Raw genomic sequence first — 23,285 nt, 5'->3', positions numbered from 1 at the left:
GGAGGAGCTCCGTAAGAAGCATTTCAAGGTCCTGGAGTGGCCTGGCCAGTCTCCAGACCTGAACTCAATAGAAAATCTTTGGAGGGAGCTAAAACTCCAAACCTGAAAGATTTGGAGATCTGTATGGAGCAGTGGACCAAAATCCCTGCTGCAGTGTGTGCAAACCTGGTGAAAAACTACAGGAAACGTTTAACCTCTGTAATTGCAAACAAAGGCTACTGTACCAAATATTAACATTGATTTTCACAGGTGTTGAAATACTTATTTGCAGCAGTAACATACAAATAAATTATTAAAAAAAATCATACATTGTGATTTCCGGATTTTTTTTTTTTTTTAGATTATGTCTCTTACAGTGGACATGCACCTAAGATGAAAATTTCAGACCCCTCCATGATTTGTCCTGTACAAATCCTTTCTCATTCATTAAATGTGTTTCTTTTCAGCCTGTTGAGGATGGTGGAGTGGCTTCTATCACAAGGATCCAGTGCTGTGAGTGATCGCAGAAGGCTACTATTCGGGGGCAGTTTATTTTGTAGGTGCAGAGTACATTTGGTGGATGCCTGCACAGTTGTCTGCACTTCCTTTGTGTTTGTACTGCTCACAAACATGAATGTTTTTGCCAAGCAGATTTCCCTCAAATGGAAGTCTTGTCAGCTGCCTGTAGATGGATCCTGGGCTTGTTGAGCTCATAGGTCATCACATACTTCTTCAGCATGGGCAATATAGCCATGTACTGGTCCATGATAAGAGTGGTTTTCTTTCTGTACTGAAAGGACATTTCAATTATGCGTTTCTTCCTGTTGGTTTCATCTACTGCCATCTGTTTAGCTGACAGCGTGTGCTGAATTTCCCGGATTCTATCTTTGGCCTGGAAACTGAGTTGTTTGGTCAGGTAAATGCTGTTTTTACATTGTTGAAAAGTACACGGACACCGTATATGCTGTCAAGGACTTGAACCGGGCTGCATGTAGTTCGTTCATCTGGTCTTTTTATAACTTTACAATGTTTGCTGCTACTGACATGACTTTCCAATGCTTTCACACCACGTGAAGCATAACTAACAGAATCCTGGCAGAAAATAAATGCATTGCAAAGAGGAATGGGCAAAACTGGCCAAAGATATGTGCACCAAGCTTTGTGGCATCATATTCAAGACGTCCTGAGGCTGTAATTGCTGCCAAAGATGCATCAACAAAGGATTGAGCAAAGGGTTCATGTGATTTTGTTGTTGTTGTTGTTTGCAATAAATGTGCAAAAAAGCCCTCTTTTTGTCGTCATTTTGGGGTGTTGTGAATAGAATTTTGAGGGGGAGAAAATTAATTTACTCAATTTTGGAGTAAGGATGAAACATAAAGTGTGGAAAAAGTGCTGTGAATACTTTCCACATGCATTGTAATTAACCAAACTGTGTAACTAACAATCAGCACCACTTTCCAAGACAGAAAAAGGCCAGCCAATCCAATATGCAAGTTAAGATCTTTACTCCCACGGACAGACCTGCCCAAATGGCAAAAATCCCTAAGGAATCACTTTCTATCTCAAAAAGGGCAGCAGTGCACCTTACAAATTTTATTTCTTCTAGTTGTGCCAATTTTGCAGGCTGCTTGGTCAGCTGTGTACTGCCATCTATGGGCTGGTTGCATTTTCCCCCTCATGTGTTTGTCTTCAATTTTTTCCACACCATTTCTTAAACAAATGGACATAAGACATCAGCACAATGATAAATGGATCATAGCTATGATGAACTGATTCATCAGTTTTCCATATGTAATGATTTCTGTCTGTGCTTCTTCTCCCCTCACAAAGAACGATTTATCAGAGACTGTAAATGCAGAGAAGGCTTTTCCCAATGCATGACTGACAGATACACATGCTGTCTGAAACTGTCCGTAGCTTTGTGTGTCGGATTAAATTGTCATTTTCTGCATGTAAAACAGAAATGTATGTAAAATAACTGCATTTGCCTTTTCATGTTTTCCAGCCTTTTTCGAGTGAGCAGATGGATGATTTTAGCAGTGAATTATTCAGCAGTTTCTTTGAAGAGCATCTATTAGAGCGACCCTTAATGGCAGATAGAGCTTCACTTTTACACATGGACATGGACAGCAGCCCAGGTAATGTGTTAAGAGAACACAAGCATTGACACTGGAGTAGTGTGTTTAAAAAATAATAAATACATCATGGTCTTGGTTAACACTTAAAAATAAACATTTTGAACTGTTTGAAGACTTATATCGGTATGTTTTCAAGGAATAAATAAATCATCTGAGTAATCGGGTCTGTATCAATTCTCAACAATTTAAATAATAGCTTGTATTTTTGCAATAATACATAGTTGAAAAGGCACACTGTTATGCAAGGAACAAAAAAGCTAGGGTTAAAAAAGCCCCCTCCCCCCAAAAAACAATGATACAACAAATAACAAAACACCAAATTGTTTCACATTTTCACTTTTGATGAATTCCCAAAGTGGGGGTTGAGGAGAAAAATTAATTCTCTTGACATCACAATATTAATTTTACAAGATCAAAATCAATTTTTAAAGTCCAGAATCAGTATAATTCAAATTCAGTTGCTGGGGAAAATGAGGTGGAAATGTAGTTCCGCTGTCATTCAGCAGAAAACCCAGTCCAAGAAGGTTGAGTCAGGTCAACTAGACTTCTTTAGTTCCTTGAAGACATTTTTGCTCTTTAACCAGAAAACCTTCATCCCATTATTGTGAAACCCACTTATTCCAGTGTCACACGGCGCTGGATCATATCCCGGTGGTCATTGGGCAAGATGCAGGGTACACTGCAGTGGACAGGCCACTAGTCTGTCTCCAAACCGACGCAGTTAATCAAAAATACTATGAATTTAAAGTTTTCAACTCACATGGCTTGTATCTCTTTGGAGGTGAGAGGAAGGTAGCTCACCCCACACAGGTTGAATTTGAATCCAGGATCTTCACATTGGGAAGAAACAGTGCTAACTACTAAGCCACGATGCTGCCCAGGCAATGCTGCCCAGGGTGCAATGTATTGTAGACCTAATCTGAGTAGTATGTGATGTCACCTTTGTTTCAAACACACATGAGAAAAAATAATGCCAACCTGTGAGAAAATTCCCTGGAGATAAAACTGAGCAATGGCTGTTATTTACTTAGAGTGGCAGCCACTCGCTGGGGGGGAAGGAGCCTGAGCTTGTGCAGGAGGTTGAGAGATACCGACTAGACATAGTCGGGCTCACCTCCACGCGCAGCTTGGGCTCTGGTACCCAACTCCTGGAGAGGGGCTGGATGCTCCACTTTTCTGGCGTTGCCCACGGGGAGAGGCGGAGAGCTGGGGTCGCATTGCTTATTGCTCCCCAGCTCAGTCGCCATATGTTGGAGTTCACTCTGATGAACGAGAGGGTCGCGTCCCTTCGCTTTCGGGTCGGGGACAGGTCTCTCACTGTTGTCTTGGCTTACGGGCCGAGCAGCAGTGCAGAGTACCCAACCTTCTTGGAGTCTCTGGGAGGGGTACTAGATAGCGCTCCGACTGGGGACTCCAATGTTCTCCTGGGGGATTTCAACGCCCACGTGGGCGGCAACAATGAGACCTGGAGGGGGGTGATCGGGAGGCACGGCCTCCCAGATCTGAACCCAAGTGGTGTTCAGTTGTTGGACTTCTGTGCTAGTCACAGTTTGTCCATCACGAACACCATGTTCGAGCACAAGGGTGTCCATAAGTGCACGTGGCACCAGGACACCCTGAGCAGGCGGTCGATGATCGACTTTGTAGTCGTATCACCTGACCTTCGGCCACGTGTCTTGGACACTCGAGTGAAGAGAGGGGCTGAGCTGTCGACCGATCACCACCTGCTGGTGAGTTGGATCTGCTGGGAGGGGAGGAAGCTGGTCAGACCTGGCAGGCCCAAACATATCGTGTGGGTCTGCTGGGAACGACTGGTGGAACCCTCTGTCAGTGAGGTCTTCAACTCCCACCTCTGGGAGAGCTTCTCCCAGATCCCGGGGGAGGTTGGAGACATGGAGTCCGAGTGGACCGCTCGTAGCTGTGGTCACAAGGTCTCTGGTGTCTGTCGCGGCGGCAATCCCCAAACCCGGTGGTGGACGCTGGAAGTAAGGGATGCCATCAAGCTGAAGAAGGAGTCCTACTTGTCTTTGTTGGCAGGTGGGACCCCGGAGGCAGCTGACAGGTACCGGCAGGCCAAGCGTGCCGCAGCCCGTGCGGTCGCAGAGTCAGAAACTCGGGTCTAGGAGGAGTTCGGGGAGGCCATGGAGGAGGACTATCGGTCGGCCTCGAAGAAATTCTGGCAAACCGCCCGACGCCTCAGGAGGCGGAAGCAGCTTTCCACCTGCACTGTCTACGGTGCAGGTGGGGAGCTGCTGACCCTGACTGGGGATGTTGTCGGGCGGTGGAAGGAATACTTTGAGGATCTCCTCAATCCCATTGACATGTCTTCCGAAGAGGAAGCAGAGACTGGGGACTCAGAGGCAGACTCATCCATTACCCAGGCCGAAGTCACTGAGGTGGTTAGAAAGCTCCTCGGTGGCAAGGCTCCTGGGGTGGATGAAATCCATCCTGAGTACCTTAAGTCTGTGGATGTTGTGGCTGACACGCCTCTGCAACATCGCGTGGCGTTCTGGAACAGTGCCTCTGGATTGGCAGACCGGGGTGGTGGTCCCTCTGTTTAAGAAGGGGGACCGGAGGGTGTGTTCCAACTCCAGGGGGATCACACTCCTCAGCCTCCCCGGTAAGGTCTATTCCAGAGTACTGGAGAGGAGAATTCGACCGATAGTCGAACCTCGGATTCAGGAGGAGCAGTGTGGTTTTTGTCCTGGTCGCGGCACACTGGACCAGCTCTACACGCTCCATCGGGTGCTCGAGGGTTCATGGGAGCTCACCCAACCAGTCCACATGTGCTTTGTGGATCTGGAGAAGGTGTTTGACCATGTCCCTCGGGGCACCCTGTGGGGGGTGCTTCGGGAGTACGGGGTCCGGGCTCCTTTACTAAGGGCTATCCGGTCCCTGTGCGACCGCAGCAGGAGCTTGGTTCGCATTGCCGGTAGTAAGTCAAACTTGTTTCCAGTGCACGTTGGCCTCCACCAGGGCTGCCCTTTGTCAGCGGTTCTGTTCATTATCTTTATGGACAGAATTTCTAGGCGCAGCGAGGGTCTGGTTTGGGAACCACAGAATCTCGTCTCTGCTGTTTGCGGACGATGTGGTTCTGTTGGGTTCGTCAAATCAGGACCTTCAGTGTGCACTGGGGTGGTTTGCAGCCAAGTGTGAAGCGTCTGGGATGAAAATCAGCATCTCCAAATCCGAGGCCATGGTTCTCGACCGGAAAAAGGTACTTTGCCCTTTTCAGGTCGGTGGAGTGTCCTTGCCTCAAGTGGAGGAGTTTAAGTATCTCGGGGTCTTGTTCACGAGTGAGGGACTGATGGAGCGTGAGATCGACAGACGGATCATGCAGCATCTGCAGTGATGCGGTCGCTGTATCAGACTGTCGTGGTGAAGAGAGAGCTGAGTAGGGGGGCAAAGCTCTCGATTTACCGATCGATCTACGTTCCGATCCTTACCTATGGTCATGAGATTTAGCTTATGACCGAAAGAACGAGATCGCGAGTCCAAGCAGTCGAGATGAGTTTCCTCCGCAGGGTGGCTGGGCGCTCCCTTAGAGATAGGTTGAGGAGCTCGGTCACTCGGGAGGAGCTCGGAGTCGAGCCGCTGCTCCTCCATGTCGAAAGAAGCCAGTTGAGGTGGCTCGGGCATCTTTTCCGGATGCCCCCTGGACGCCTCGCTGGAGAGGTGTTCCGGGCACGTCCCATCGGGAGGAGGCCCCGGGGAAGACCCAGGACACACTGGAGGGACTACATCTCTCGGCTGGCTTGGGAACGCCTTGGGGTTCCCCCGGAGGAGCTGGGGGAGGTGTGTGCGGATCAGGAGGTCTGGGCGGCTTTGCTTGAGCTGCTGCCCCCACGACCATACTCTACCAAAATAATACACACTCCAAACACATATTTCTCAAATCACAAAACTGTAATCGCTGTCTGTACACCCGGAATGCGTACATACTCAGCATTTTTCACGTGTTGTTTTGTTCCTAGATTTGTGACGGGGCTATTACATATGGTCCCAGATGCTGTTGGTAATTTAAGTGACATCTTGGATAACCGATGTTGCTGAAACCACTTCACAGTTTGTGTTTCAACACAAAAGCACAGCCAGCTTCAGGACATACAAATTATACTCAGTCATTGTGTAATTTGACAACCGTGACAAGACATGAGCTAAAACCAGTTCTTTGCCACAAAAAATAAAAAGTGCAGCAGTGATGTGAACACAGAAATTTTCCCCAATTTGGATCCTGTTTCAGTAAGTAGTTAATTTGAAGAAGATCTTATTGACTGTTGTCTTCTATTCTGTATGTGGTTGAAGTGTGTTGTTGGATTGTTCTGTGGAGATTCTCAGTCATTGAGGTCATGTTAAGAAGTTTGAGTCAGGACAACTGGACTTGATTAGTCCTTGAAAATGTTTTGCACTTGACTCAGAAATGCTTCATCAGCTCTAAATTACAGTAGTGAGAGACTCTAATATTTATCCTCTGTTGGAACACTGATGACACAGTGATGTAAAGAAAAGTGTTGTCATTGGTCACTTGAGTTCAGATGTGAGTTGCCAGTGTTCTGAGCTTCACTAAAGGAGAGGTGAGAACAGTCTTTGAGTCTCTGTGGTATAGATTAAAGGATAGAATTATAGGTTAGAAATAGGTGGTATCTCAGCTCCCCAGCCCTGTTTAGAGGTTTTGTCACTTACACAAAGACGAGTTCTTTGACACCTCTTTCAATCCAACTATCTTCCCTGTGCAAAATATGAAAGTTGTCATTCAACGTGTATTCTTCTTCATTTAGATAAGGTGTGGGCAATTATTTTTGCAAAGGGCCAAATGAGAAACAGAAAATACCTTGGAGGACCGGGCCAAAAGGCTGAACTAGTCTGCACAATAATAATTTTATTACCTATATCAAAAGCAGTAAATAGCAATAGTAAATAGTAAATATTGTTTTGACAAACTGTTAGATGTTCTGATTAGGCAATAAAAAAGAGGTTACCTACAAAAATGTAATTTTTTAATGTATTATTTCCAAGACAGTTGTGAACAAAATGTGAAACATTTCTAACTCATTACATTTCTGATAATTTTCATTCAGTGATCCCAAAATGCATTTTGAGTTTAATATTCTGTTGAAACTGAATCTTACTGTTGGAACAAGGAGGTTCTTAGCTTTCTGAAGACATCATCATATCAATTGTCATTGTAAACCAGATATTAAAGACAAGTCACAATATCTTTGTCACTGAACTGTGCAGATAAAGAGAAAAATGTGTCCCAGGACACTAGTTCTTATCATGTCATGTCCAGTGGCACAGTGTCTTAGTAGTTGGTACTGGTGCCTCACAGCAAGAAAGTCGTGGAATTGATTCCTGCCCTTTCTTTGTGTAGTTTGCATGTTCTTCCCGTGTCTGCGTGGGTTTCCTCCGGGAACTCCGGTTTCCTCCCACAATCAAAGACATGGTTATTTAGGGTCTGCTCCTTTCACTGCCCCTGACCAAGGCAGCGTTGACATCTGGAGTTGGTCCCCAGGCGCCGGACTATGGCTGCTCACTGCTCCGAGTGGTTGTATTGTGTCTAGCTGTAATTAGGATGGGATAAATGCAGAGGACAAGTTTCGTTGAGTCTGTCTGTCTGTCTGTAAGTACAGTAGTGTTCAGAATAATAGTAGTAACAGTAGTAGTACAGTAGTAATAGTAACAAATCCAGGTACAGGTCGTTTCTCACTGATGATCATCTGTCGGCTATGCTTCACATCTCCACCTCAGACATTCAGCCTGACTTTAATACACTTGTTAAAGATCAACAGAGACTAGATTTATCTCGCTGGATAAGAAAAAGAACTGAGAAACACTAAAATATGGAAAGTAGTGGAAAATACAAATGTAGTCATGCAAAACATTATTGTCACTCCATATACATACAGTAGTGTTCAGAATAATAGTAGTGCTATGTGACTAAAAAGATTAATCCAGGTTTTGAGTATATTTCTTATTGTTACATGGGAAACAAGGTACCAATAGATTCAGTAGATTCTCACAAATCCAACAAGACCAAGCATTCATGATATGCACACTCTTAAGGCTATGAAACTGGGCTATTAGTAAAAAAAAAAAGTGGAAAAGGGGGTGTTCATTCATTTGCGAGAAAAAAAAAACAGGCTTCAAAATAAAAACAGTGCGGTTTTAGTTCAGTCATAAAGGCCTGGTCACATGGCACACAACAGCTGAACGAAGGAGAAAATGTCAGTCACAAATCGTCGGGACGAATGATCCAGCACCTTTCCTATCACCGAAAAGCCTGCGCGTCAAGAGCAAATGAGTGTGAAAATGAAACATTCAGGATCACAGGACCAAAAGTGGGAATAATTGGCCCTCCTTTGTTGAGCTATTTGTTTGTTGAGTGGCTTTTTGGTTTCTCCCATGTAGAGCTCATTCCTTCCTTTACTGATCCACCTACACCAGATCGTTTTTGTGGGTGTGTGGTCTTTGAGATCAATCAATCAATCAATCAATTTTTTTTTTATATAGCGCCAAATCACAACAAACAGTTGCCCCAAGGCGCTTTATATTGTAAGGCAAGGCCATACAATAATGATGTAAAACCCCAACGGTCAAAACGACCCCCTGTGAGCAAGCACTTGGCTACAGTGGGAAGGAAAAACTCCCTTTTAACAGGAAGAAACCTCCAGCAGAACCAGGCTCAGGGAGGGGCAGTCTTCTGCTGGGACTGGTTGGGGCTGAGGGAGAGAACCAGGAAAAAGACATGCTGTGGAGGGGAGCAGAGATCGATCACTAATGATTAAATGCAGAGTGGTGCATACAGAGCAAAAAGAGAAAGAAACAGTGCATCATGGGAACCCCCCAGCAGTCTACGTCTATAGCAGCATAACTAAGGGATGGTTCAGGGTCACCTGATCCAGCCCTAACTATAAGCTTTAGCAAAAAGGAAAGTTTTAAGCCTAATCTTAAAAGTAGAGAGGGTGTCTGTCTCCCTGATCTGAATTGGGAGCTGGTTCCACAGGAGAGGAGCCTGAAAGCTGAAGGCTCTGCCTCCCATTCTACTCTTACAAACCCTAGGAACTACAAGTAAGCCTGCAGTCTGAGAGCGAAGTGCTCTATTGGGGTGATATGGTACTACGAGGTCCCTAAGATAAGATGGGACCTGATTATTCAAAACCTTATAAGTAAGAAGAAGAATTTTAAATTCTATTCTAGAATTAACAGGAAGCCAATGAAGAGAGGCCAATATGGGTGAGATATGCTCTCTCCTTCTAGTCCCCGTCAGCACTCTAGCTGCAGCATTTTGAATTAACTGAAGGCTTTTTAGGGAACTTTTAGGACAACCTGATAATAATGAATTACAATAGTCCAGGCTAGAGGAAATAAATGCATGAATTAGTTTTTCAGCATCACTCTGAGACAAGACCTTTCTGATTTTAGAGATATTGCGTAAATGCAAAAAAGCAGTCCTACATATTTGTTTAATATGCGCTTTGAATGACATATCCTGATCAAAAATGACTCCAAGATTTCTCACAGTATTACTAGAGGTCAGGGTAATGCCATCCAGAGTAAGGATCTGGTTAGACACCATGTTTCTAAGATTTGTGGGGCCAAGAACAATAACTTCAGTTTTATCTGAGTTTAAAAGCAGGAAATTAGAGGTCATCCATGTCTTTATGTCTGTAAGACAATCCTGCAGTTTAGCTAATTGGTGTGTGTCCTCTGGCTTCATGGATAGATAAAGCTGGGTATCATCTGCGTAACAATGAAAATTTAAGCAATACCGTCTAATAATACTGCCTAAGGGAAGCATATATAAAGTGAATAAAATTGGTCCTAGCACAGAACCTTGTGGAACTCCATAATTAACTTTAGTCTGTGAAGAAGATTCCCCATTTACATGAACAATTGTAATCTATTAGACAAATATGATTCAAACCACCGCAGCGCAGTGCCTTTAATACCTATGGCATGCTCTAATCTCTGTAATAAAATTTTATGGTCAACAGTATCAAAAGCAGCACTGAGGTCTAACAGAACAAGCACAGAGATGAGTCCACTGTCCGAGGCCATAAGAAGATCATTTGTAACCTTCACTAATGCTGTTTCTGTACTATGATGAATTCTAAAACCTGACTGAAACTCTTCAAATAGACCATTCCTCTGCAGATGATCAGTTAGCTGTTTTACAACTACCCTTTCAAGAATTTTTGAGAGAAAAGGAAGGTTGGAGATTGGCCTATATTAGCTAAGATAGCTGGGTCAAGTGATGGCTTTTTAAGTAATGGTTTAATTACTGCCACCTTAAAAGCCTGTGGTACATAGCCAACTAACAAAGATAGATTGATCATATTTAAGATCGAAGCATTAAATAATGGTAGGGCTTCCTTGAGCAGCCTGGTAGGAATGGGGTCTAATAAACATGTTGATGGTTTGGATGAAGTAACTAATGAAAATAACTCAGACAGAACAATCGGAGAGAAAGAGTCTAACCAAATTACCGGCATCACTGAAAGCAGCCAAAGATAACGATACGTCTTTGGGATGGTTATGAGTAATTTTTTCTCTAATAGTTAAAATTTTGTTAGCAAAGAAAGTCATGAACTCATTACTAGTTAAAGATAATGGAATACTCAGCTCAATAGAGCTCTGACTCTTTGTCAGCCTGGCTACAGTGCTGAAAAGAAACCTGGGGTTGTTCTTATTTTCTTCAATTAGTGATGAGTAGAAAGATGTCCTAGCTTTACGGAGGGCTTTTTATAGAGCAACAGACTCTTTTTCCAGGCTAAGTGAAGATCTTCTAAATTAGTGAGACGCCATTTCCTCTCCAACTTACGGGTTATCTGCTTTAAGCTACGAGTTTGAGAGTTATACCATGGAGTCAGACACTTCTGATTTAAAGCTCTCTTTTTCAGAGGAGCTACAGCATCCAAAGTTGTCTTCAATGAGGATGTAAAACTATTGACGAGATACTCTATCTCCCTTACAGAGCCTAGGTAGCCACTCTGCACCGTGTTGCCACATGGCATTAGAGAACACAAAGAAGGAATCATATCCTTAAACCTAGTTACAGCGCTTTCTGAAAGACTTCTAGTGTAATGAAACTTATTCCCTACTGCTGGGTAGTCCATCAGAGTAAATGTAAATGTTATTAAAAAATGATCAGACAGAAGGGAGTTTTCAGGGAATACTGTTAAGTCTTCTATTTCCATACCATAAGTCAGAACAAGATCTAAGATATGATTAAGTGGTGGGTGGACTCATTTACTTTTTGAGCAAAGCCAATAGAGTCTAATATAGATTAAATGCAGTGTTGAGGCTGTCATTCTCAGCATCTGTGTGGATGTTAAAATCGCCCACTATAATTATCTTATCTGAGCTAAGCACTAAGTCAGACAAAAGGTCTGAAATTCACAGAGAAACTCACAGTAACGACCAGGTGGACGATAGATAATAACAAATAAAACTGGTTTTGGGACTTCCAATTGGATGGACAAGACTAAGAGACAAGCTTTCAAATGAATTAAAGCTCTGTCCTGGGTTTTTGATTAATTAATAAGCTGGAATGGAAGATTGCTGCTAATTCCAGCGCCCCGGCCCGTGCTACGAGCATTCTGACAGTTAGTGTGACTCGGGGGTGTTGACTCATTTAAACTAACATATTCATCCTGCTGTAACCAGGTTTCTGTTAGGCAGAATAAATCAATATGTTGATCAATTATTATATCATTTACCAACAGGGACTTAGAAGAGAGAGACCTAATGTTTAATAGACCACATTTAACTGTTTTAGTCTGTGGTGCAGTAGAAGGTGCTATATTATTTTTTCTTTTTGAATTTTTATGCTTAAATAGATTTTTGCTGGTTATTGGTAGTCTGGGAGCAGGCACCGTCTCTACGGGGATGGGGTAATGAGGGGATGGCAGGGGGAGAGAAGCTGCAGAGAGGTGTGTAAGACTACAACTCTGCTTCCTGGTCCCAACCCTGGATAGTCACGGTTTGGAGGATTTAAGAAAATTAGCCAGAGATGGACCAGTTTTTGTCAGATGATGTTGCTGTGTTTTAAAAACACAGGAATGTTGTGTTTCTTCTTAGTTTCTCAGAAATTCCTGACACATGGAATTACAGTGTTATTCCTTTTGTTCTTCTTTTCTTCATATCCACAGTATTGGTAATCCTTCTGGCTCTTGTAGCTCATTTTATAAAGGTTAGGTCAGTTGGGATATCCATGGACTTAAACCTTGTTCACAACATCAGTAGAGTTATGGATGTGGTGGGTGATTTAATTTAATTAGTTTATAATGCTCCAAATCACAGCAAAAGCCATCTCAAGGCGCCTTACATAAAACAAGTCAACATAACATTGAATAAATAATTAAAAATGAATAAAAACAATTCATATACATAAATAAAAACAGAAGTAAAAGAATAAAACAAAAATAAAAACTATCCATAAGAAAGAGAATAAAAATAGGTTTTGAGTCTTGACTTAAAAATGTCCACGGACTCAGACTGCCTCACAGTTGCAGGAAGACTGTTCCACAGGGTGGGTGCACGATACGAAAAGGCTCTTTGACCTGCTGAGTTCTTCTTCACTCTGGGAACACAGAGAAGTCCCGCACCCTGCGACCGCAAAGCCCGGGCCGGCACGTAGAGTTCCACCAGATCAGCCAGATAAGATGGCGCCAGTCCATGAACAACCTTATAAGTCAATAGCAAAACCTTAAAGTCTGCTCTCACAGAGACAGGGAGCCAGTGCAAAGATGCCAAAATGGGTGTGATATGTTCAGACCTTCTGCTACGTGTCAGAAGTCTGGCGGGAGCATTCTGAACCAGCTGAAGACCCTTAATGCTGGACTGCGGTAACCCTGAAAATAGAACATTACAATAATCTAGTCTAGAAGAAACAAAAGCATGAATCAGGGTCTCAGCATCAGCCATGTACAGGATGGGGCGGATCCTCGCTATATTTCTCAGATGGAAAAAAGCAGTCCTAATAACATCCCTGATGTGGAGGTCAAAAGACAACGTGGGATCCAAAATTACCCCAAGGTTCCTCATTTGGTCCGTATGATGTATGACACACGAACCCAGGCTGAGCACCAGCTGGTCAAACTGATGCCGATGTCTCGCTGGACCAAGAACCATTATTTTAGTAGTCACCATTTTAGCAATGCTTACCACTGGTGTTAAAATGGTGGCTGAGTTGATTCTGCTGACAAGTGTCTGAGTGGGGCTCCTTCCTTGTGTGTCTTGGGAGTCTGTATAAGAAGTTTATGGCTTATGATACAGATGTAATGCTGTTGGCAATTGATGGCTTACTGATTCTGTAGGTGTTCTGTAGGTGACATTCTATAGCTTTCTTACATTTCTTTTATTGTATTCTTCCTTCTCTGAGACATGCGTGGTCAAGTATGGTGTTCCACAGGGTTCTGTTTTAGGCCCACTGTTTTCGTTGTATCTAGCACCGCTGGGTCATAGTCTCCATTCGTTTCAATTGGATTTCCATTATTTTTGCTGATGATCTGCAATTGTATTCATTGACCATGAATGATGGTTCTGAAACATATAAACTTGGTGCCTGTTTAGCTGCTGTTAAGAGCTGGTTATCATCAAATTTCCTGCTCCAGACTCAAATGGGTGACCCTCTGCTTGGGCTGTGCTACCCACACAATTGACAATACGAATGTACATGGAATTTTGGGAGTCCATGCTGGTGCACAGGGCGGGAGGCCTGCAGAAGAAGACATCCACTCCCATCTCTGGATGGAACCGCACCTCAGAGAGGGGGAAAAAAAAACAATCAGGCGGCAGAAAGGCAACAAATACAGCAACAAGAAAAACAGTTCTTCTGTTATCTAAGGTGATCGCCGGCCACTAGCCTTAAGCTTCACTGAAAGACCCAGACTTTAGATAAAGTTGATGTCACGGCACGCTCCGTTTCCTAATAAAGTGAATTTAAAAGGGTAGAAAGCATAGTAACATACTATGCCAGTATGCTAGTCATACAAAAGGGAAAATAAGTGCATCTCAAGTCTGGACTTGAAAGTCTTTACAGAATTTGACTGTTTTATTGACACGGAGATCATTCCACAAAGCAGCTGCACAATAAGAGAAAGCTCTGTGACCTGCAGACTTTTTATTCACCCTAGGGACACAAAGTAGTCCTGCACCCTGAGAACGCAGCGCCTGAGCCAGTAGGTTGGTTTTAATTAGGCCAGCTAACACTTTCCTTTGATTCTCATATTAAGGAGGTCACTAGAATTGCCATTTTTGATATGAGAAACATTGTTAAGGTTAGACCTGCCTTGTCTTGTAAGGATGCTGAGATTTCAATCCACTCTTTTGTGACTTCACAATTGAATTATTGTAATGCCCTTTTATCTGGTCTGCCAAAGAAGACTACTCAAGGTCTCCAAATTGTTCAAAATGCAGCAACTCTTATCCTGACCAGAGCTGGCAAATTTGAACCCATCACTCCAGTGCTGGTCTCTCTTCATTGGCTCCCAGTTCGGGTTAGAGCAGATTTTAAAGTGCTCCTTCTTACTGACAAAATGGTTAATGGTTTCGCACCATTGTACTAATCCGACCTTGTGAAGTCATATGTGTCTGCTGGTGCACTGCCCTCCCAGGATTCTGGTCTTCTGTGTGTACCAAAGTTCCAGAAAAAGACTGTTGGTGAGCGAGCGTTTTCCTTTTGTGCACCAACTTTGTGGAATAGTCTGCCTCTTGACATCAGGCAGGCATGTTCTGTTGAAGTATTTAAAGCCAAATTGAAGACCCACTTATTTACTTCTATATATGAGTCATGAGTTGTGGTGCTACAGCTATAATTATATTAACTAATCAAATTGTAATTGTATCATAATTTGATTGTGATTATAACTTGCTCTTAACTTGTTTATTTTGAATTGTTTGTTGTGCAGCACTTTGATGGAAAGTGCTTTACAAATAAATTTATTATCATTATTATTATTTATTGTTGGGTTCCGCTTGAGTATTTCCTCAGAGTTGGAATCAATGAGCAGTGCAGTGATCATAGGGTTATAGTCAGATGTGTTGAGGGCTACAGTGCATCTCCCTTTATCGGCTAGCAGGACGGTGATATTGCTCTTTGCTCAGGTCTTTCCTAAGGAGTGATGTTGGAAGAATAGAATAAAATAAAGCCTTTATTGTCATTGCACATATATACATACAACAAAATGTGTCCTCTGCATTTAACCCATCAGAATTACAGTTAGACACAATCTAACCACTAGGAGCAGTGGGCAACCACAGTCCATCGCTCGGGGACCAACTCCAGATGTTGAGACTCTGCCTTGGTCAGGCGCAGAGAACGGAGCAGACCCTAAATAAGCATGTTTTTTGATTGTGGGAGGAAACCAGAGTGCCCGGAGGAAACCCACACAGACACGGGGAGAACATGCAACTCCACACGTGAATCGATCCCACGACCTTCTTGCTGTGAGGTACCAGTGCTAACCACTAATCCACCGTGCCGCCCATAAGGGGGTGCAAAGGGGCATCTTTGCACTGGAAAAGTGCCGGTGTGAGTTTGGGAATTCTTCTTTATGGCAGATTCTGTTGCAGTGATGAGGTCCACTGTGGAAGTTGCTGTGCTGTGACTGTGAAGTTTAATCCTTTGGAAAGCACATCCCTTTCTGTTTCAGTGAGTTCCCTCTCAGACAGGTTCCTCACCCACAGGTTATGTGTTTCCTTTTGTGTGGACAGTGGTGGGCACACTTCCGATAATCCGATAACAGATAATTATCGAAGATAATGTTTTTGTTATCGGATTATCTTTTTAGATAACTTTAAAAACCATTATCGGACTAATTATCTTCCGATGAATTGTCGTCTGATAACTTTTAGACCGATAACGTAGCAAGCGAAGCTGAACAGCTGCAAGCATTTTTACAATTTAAAATCAGTTGAGACCTACCTGTTGAAAGTTTCTTAAGAGATGTACTGTTCTATCCTCTGCAAACAGATGCGAGCTAGTTTCAGGAGAAACCACTCTATCTTCTGCAGACAAAGGAGAACTGGTGACCAAAAAAAATAAAAAAATCATTTCCTTTAACACCATATTGATACGCTGGCAATATCACCCAAGTCATCCAGAGGCATACATTTTTAACTTATGGTTCAAATTTTAACCAAACTAATTTGGACAGTTATTTAAAATTACTGTCATGCCTGAGGTTTTATAAAGTGAAAGCATCAGATATATGTTTTAGTTTCAAAGTAATGTGCTAATTTTTAAGGTTTTGTGAGCACATGCTGTGCCCAGCAGTGCATTATGGGTAATCTCTGTACGTTCACGACAGGACAAATGCATTTCAGACACTCTGTTCAGGCTCCACGGACAGCAGCATTAAACTCTAGTGCCTAAAACTCTCGTGAATATGTTCTCTGGGTTTATAGACGTTATTGTATTTGCATTTGTTAAATTCCACGCATCTTAAATGTAGCAGAAACGGATTATCTGGCCTACTGGCCAGTAGTGTTCATGGCAGTATTCGCCCTAAGTACTAAGCATCTGGGCACCAGTAGATGGCAGTGTTCTATTTATTTTGACCCCGGTTATATCAGATGGTTGTCAAATCAACTTTTTGGCTTTGCAAATGGCTTTTTTTTTTTTTTTTTTTTTTTATTAAGTTTAAAAACAAAACAACAAAAAGCATTACAAGACAGCTCTGCGGTGTTTGCACAGGCACAGTGTGAGAGGTTGGATGCTTGTAGCTCTTCAGCAGCCAGACCAGAATAATATCAAACAGGTTTGATTTTCATTCGACCATACGATCAGCGATCAAGAGGTGGTCGTGAGATGTTGAACGCAGCTTGTTACTGCATGTACACTACACCATGCAGGACGTGCGATTAACCTGAAACTCCGTCCAAAAATTTCTCACACAAATGAAAAATCATCTGAAAAAGTGCCAAAACTCGCACAGTGTAAAGCCAACATTTATGTGTCAAGACAATATTGACAAGACAATACATCATAAAATGTGCGCACGGTGCTAATAAGCGCGCACATTCTCTCCACATGCAAAACATTTTGCAATGACACTTCCAGGGCTCCGTACAAATGCCTGTTTTTACAAATAAAAAATGGAATATTTTACAAAAGCACATTTATCTGTAAACACACGTCACATTAACGTGTTGGTTTACATAATGAATGACTGAACCAATCAGTGTTTAGCAGAGGCACATTTACCCAGAATCCTTTGCGATCTCTCTGTTTTTGTTACAAAACCTCAGAATTAGTGCATTATTCAGCATTAAAAGATATATGTTATAGTTTAACTTTGTACAAATGACAGAATTGACATTAATGGAGTTATTCTATCATTATTCATACAAACCATAACTCAGGATGCCTTTATTTTTCAAGACCTCCGCCTGACCGGAGCATCATGATTAGTAGAGAGCTAGGCTTTGTGGCTGCTTTGAAGACAACTTTGGATGCTGTAGCTCCTCTAAAAAGAGAGCTTTAAATCAGAAGTGTCTGACTCCGTGGTATAACTCTCAAACTCGTAGCTTAAAGCAGATAACCCGTACGTTGGAGAGGAAATGGCGTCTCACTAATTTAGAAGATCTTCACTTAGCCTGGAAAAAGAGTCTGTTGCTCTATAAAAAAGCCCTCCGTAAAGCTAGGACATCTTTCTACTCATCACTAATTGAAGAAAATAAGAACAACCCCAGGTTTCTTTCAGCACTGTAGCCAGGCTGACAAAGAGTCAGAGCTCTATTGAGCTGAGTATTCCATTAACTTTAACTAGTAATGACTTCATGACTTCTTTGCTAACAAAATTTTAACTATTAGAGAAAAAATTACTCATAACCATCCCAAAGACGTATCGTTATCTTTGGCTGCTTTCAGTGATGCCGGTATTTGGTTAGGACTCTTCTCTCCGATTGTTCTGTCTGAGTTATTCTCATTAGTTACTTCATCCAAACCATCAACATGTTTATTAGACCCCATTCCTACCAGGCTGCTCAAGGAAGCCCTACCATTATTTAATGCTTCGATCTTAAATATGATCAATCTATCTTGTTAGTTGGCTATGTACCACAGGCTTTTAAGGTGGCAGTAATTAAACCATTACTTAAAAAGCCATCACTTGACCCAGCTATCTTAGCTAATTATAGGCCAATCTCCAACCTTCCTTTTCTCTCAAAAATTCTTGAAAGGGTAGTTGTAAAACAGCTAACTGATCATCTGCAGAGGATATGGTCTATTTGAAGAGTTTCAGTCAGGTTTTAGAATCATCATAGTACAGAAACAGCATTAGTGAAGGTTACAAATGATCTTCTTATGGCCTCGACAGTGGACTCATCTCTGTGCTTGTTCTGTTAGACCTCAGTGCTGCTTTTGATACTGTGACCATAAATTTTATTACAGAGATTAGAGCATGCCATAGGTATTAAGGCACTGCGCTGCGGTGGTTTGAATCATATTTGTCTAATAGATTACAATTTGTTCATGTAAATGGGGAATCTTCTTCACAGACTAAAGTTAATTATGGAGTTCCACAAGGTTCTGTGCTAGGACCAATTTTATTTACTTTATACATGCTTCCCTTAGGCAGTATTATTAGACGGTATTGCTTAAATTTTCATTGTTACGCAGATGATACCAGCTTTATCTATCCATGAAGCCAGAGGACACACACACCAATTAGCTAAACTGCAGGATTGTCTTACAGACATAAAGACATGGATGACCTCTAATTTCCTGCTTTTAAACTCAGATAAAACTGAAGTTATTGTACTTGGCCCCACAAATCTTAGAAACATGGTGTCTAACCAGATCCTTACTCTGGATGGCATTACCCTGACCTCTAGTAATACTGTGAGAAATCTTGGAGTCATTTTTGATCAGGATATGTCATTCAAAGCGCATATTAAACAAATATGTAGGACTGCTTTTTTGCATTACGCAATATCTCTAAAATCAGAAAGGTCTTGTCTCAGAGTGATGCTGAAAAACTAATTCATGCATTTATTTCCTCTAGGCTGGACTATTGTAATTCATTATTATCAGGTTGTCCTAAAAGTTCCCTAAAAAGCCTTCAGTTAATTCAAAATGCTGCAGCTAGAGTACTGACGGGGACTAGAAGGAGAGAGCATATCTCACCCATATTGGCCTCTCTTCATTGGCTTCCTGTTAATTCTAGAATAGAATTTAAAATTCTTCTTCTTACTTATAAGGTTTTGAATAATCAGGTCCCATCTTATCTTAGGGACCTCGTAGTACCATATCACACCAATAGAGCACTTCGCTCTCAGACTGCAGGCTTACTTGTAGTTCCTAGGGTTTGTAAGAGTAGAATGGGAGGCAGAGCCTTCAGCTTTCAGGCTCCTCTCCTGTGGAACCAGCTCCCAATTCAGATCAGGGAGACAGACACCCTCTCTACTTTTAAGATTAGGCTTAAAACTTTCCTTTTTGCTAAAGCTTATAGTTAGGGCTGGATCAGGTGACCCTGAACCATCCCTTAGTTATGCTGCTATAGACGTAGACTGCTGGGGGGTTCCCATGATGCACTGTTTCTTTCTCTTTTTGCTCTGTATGCACCACTCTGCATTTAATCATTAGTGATCGATCTCTGCTCCCCTCCACAGCATGTCTTTTTCTTGGTTCTCTCCCTCAGCCCCAACCAGTCCCAGCAGAAGACTGCCCCTCCCTGAGCCTGGTTCTGCTGGAGGTTTCTTCCTGTTAAAAGGGAGTTTTCCTTCCCACTGTAGCCAAGTGCTTGCTCACAGGGGGTCGTTTTGACCGTTGGGGTTTTACATAATTATTGTATGGCCTTGCCCTTACAATATAAAGCGCCTTGGGGCAACTGTTTGTTGTGATTTGGCGCTATATAAAAAAATTGATTGATTGAATTGATTGAATTGCTCTCAGGGTGCTGTAGCTGTGTAGCTTCCAAAAGGGGGCAGCATGTTCAAACATAGAAGTGCTGACTCATTATTTGGGTCTTATGTCGCTTTTTATGCTTCCAAAAGCGATCGTGGTGTTAAAACTCAAATTCAGCTTGTTAGCAGTTGCAAATGTATCAGAGACAATACTGGAATTTATCGGTTATCTGTAACTTCCGATACACTTTGGGTGGTTCATCGGTTTATCTTATCAAAGATAACTTTTCAGATATCTGATTATCTGTTATCGACGTTAATTTTTTGGTTATCTGTGCCCACCACTGTATGTGGATATACATTATTTGTCTCCAAGTAAATGCCTCTTGTCCCTTGCTGTTGTTGACACGGGACTGCAGTGAGAGGGATTTGCAAGTCTGTCTCTCCTTAGTTTTGGTGTGTTGCGCTGGTTATGCCTTCTTGATTAAAATCTGACTTTCTCCAAATTTTCCAGCAGGCAGAAGGGATGTTAGTTTGTGACACAGGTCAGCTTTGCCTTATGCTCTCATTTAAAAGTTGATATTGAGCCTTTTCTAGATTTTTTTTTTTTTCCATCTCTGCGTCCTTTCACTGTTTAAACTAAGCACTGCCTGTTAAGAATTAAGCTGCCTTGACACGTGTATGACTTTGATCCACGCACTTGCACACACTCTACCATGCAGGAGAGTAAACTTGTCACAAACCGTTGTCAACCATTGTAAACTGTGTGTGGCTTCGTGCAAGTGCGCAAACAAAATTTTGAAATGTTCAAAATCTCTGTCATGCATTAATTGTGTGAACTTCAGGTGAACATTGCGCAAACAATTAAAAAAAAACTGCGAGTAATTGAGTCAGCGCACCGCATCAGAGCAGAGCTCATCTGAACGATTAGAACGAGATGTTAAATCCATAATAACGTACTTTTACAGCTGCTCATAAGAAGGAATGAACATGCAACTGTTTTACCAACTTATTACAATGTAAACATTACAAATAATGATATTTTAGACAGTTCCAAATACGTTCTCCACCTCATGAAGCGCAGGAAGGAGAGAGAAAAACTGCTCCAGCTGAAACAGTCCTGTGATTCTGGAAGCAGTTAGAGGTATTTTCAACAGCCAAACTGAGAGAAATTGATTAATCTGCTGAGAATGAATTATTTTATATATGCGGCGTCCAGTGCACAAAGCGCGGCATTCAGCTGGGAACACAGCGGGTGGCATTGTCATGACGAATTCCACAAAAGTGTGGAGCCAAAATGCGTGCAAGTGTCAGTGCACCTTTTGGCTCTGCAGCTGTCTGATGCAGCAGGTGGACTGAAACATTGTGCATAAATGTGGTTGGGGGGATGTTAAGAAATGTTTCCAAATAAACTTAGTCTTACCAATACATTGTAAATAAAATATATGTATGATTGTAAGTTTATTACTGAGTGTCATTTTATTTTGTCAGTATTACAATTGTATTTGGGGCCTCTCTGGGCCCCTGTCAATCTTGAGCCCCTAGAATCCTTCTCGTTATTCTCCCCTTTTTGACACCCCTGCTACCAAGACCCTCATTCTGTGTAAATTTGTAAAACTACAAAAATGTTTGCGATCAAATATAGACTTTGTTTGTTCTGTTCATCCCTAAGATTGTGTCAAAATGCAGTCATTTGATACCTTCACCTCCATTTTTCAAATAAATTTCCCAAGGGAGGCCCTCCCAGACCCCCACCTGTGGTAGGGGACATTCTTTCCACACCCTTTCCCGGCTCGCAGTCCATTGACTGTTTCAGGGTTTTTTTTTTTGTTTTTACTTCACCCTACTTGCATGTTTGTGATTTGCACCAAGTGGATATTTATGGAGCTAAATCCAGGCCAAATGTTTGTAATCTGAAAATAAAAAAAGATTGAAAAAATTAATTTTGAAACTGGAAATTCAATGTTTGTTCTTGAATTTTTTAATCATTTAAAAAGTATTATCAAAATAAAAATAAGTGTAAGATATATTTTTCAGTTTAAATTTTTCATTCAGCTCTGTAATTATTTTGATCAAATTTATTTTTATTCATATATATTTTTTTTTTCAATTTCAATTTATTTTCATTTATATAGTGCCAAATCACAACAGAGATGCCTCAAAGCGCTCACACAGTAAGGTCTAACCTTACCAACCCCCAGAGCAACAGTGGTAAGGAAAAACTCCCTCTGAGGAAGAAATCTCAAGCAGACCAGACTCAAAGGGGTGATCCTCTGCTTGGGCCATGCTACAAACATAAATTACAGAACAATTCACAGACGAATATACAAGAAATGCTACTGGCGCACAGGACAGGAGGGTCGCCAACATCTGCAAATCTCACCTTGAGATCTTTTTTCACTTTCAGATCTTATTTTTTCAGTTTCAAACTTTTGGCCCCGTTCTGGCATGAGAGGGCGTGGCTTCGATTGAGAGGGGCATGGAATTGAGAGTGACAGCAGAGCAATCAGTCCTCACATGATGTTGCTTTCAGGAAATGTAGAAACATTTTTTATAAAATCCAAGAACAAACATTGAATTTTCAGTTTCAAGATGTAAGTCGTCAGCTCACCTGTGGTTTTTACCATTGAACATAATGTTTATTATAAACCCATTTCATGTGAAATTATTGTAAACAGGGTAGGTTTTATTTATTATGAGAACTTATGTAAATATATAGTTTTTTTTTTTCTATCTATATATTTAAGGTACTAATGTATTATTCAGTTTGACATCCGGATTTACCTTGGAAATTAAAAGAGCCATTCTTTAATATAGTCATGTGCTGTAATTTTTAAAAAGTATGAGTTCAGGCAGTGAGTAGTTTTAGCAGCTTTCACAGTTGCAGACAGTGCTTCAAGAGTGATCATGTCAAAAGTGGTAAGAACCAACCTTTGCAGATTCCCAATGTAATTTTAATACATTATCAGCAGATGTGTTGGAAGATGGACAGGATATTTCATTCCTAATGTCCTTATTTTTTTTGTTGTTGTTGACAAAATTATTTTAAATACGTGAAGTGAAACATTTGCAGAAGGTTCCCCCTGAACAATTTTTCACAGTTTCAAAAAGAAGTTCTTGCATAACTTGTTTAAGTCCAAAGCTGCAAGCACTGATGAGTTTCATTTTCAGTTCATCTACTTTTGTGTGACCTGGTTCACTGTCAAGATACAGGCAAACCTGGGAAGATGATGACAACGACAAGGTTTATATGAACTGAACTGAATCCACTTCTTCTTAACCAGTTTTAGATCTGATCACATGGTGCTCTCTTCCTGG

General features: G+C 41.8%; 1 protein-coding gene across 1 annotated transcript in view; it reads left to right on the top strand.

Annotated features, from left to right (window-relative positions):
- creb3l1 (cAMP responsive element binding protein 3-like 1) overlaps window positions 1-23,285 on the top strand; it is a 252,888-nt gene that overhangs the window by 66,685 nt on the left and 162,918 nt on the right. The window contains 1 exon segment of the mRNA XM_034174091.1: window positions 1,985-2,117. Coding sequence (XP_034029982.1) covers window positions 1,985-2,117 — 133 coding nt within the window.

Source organism: Thalassophryne amazonica, chromosome 1 (genome assembly GCF_902500255.1).
Source record: "Thalassophryne amazonica chromosome 1, fThaAma1.1, whole genome shotgun sequence".
Taxonomy (NCBI): domain Eukaryota; kingdom Metazoa; phylum Chordata; class Actinopteri; order Batrachoidiformes; family Batrachoididae; genus Thalassophryne; species Thalassophryne amazonica.
This window is presented reverse-complemented; position numbering and strand designations above follow the sequence as displayed.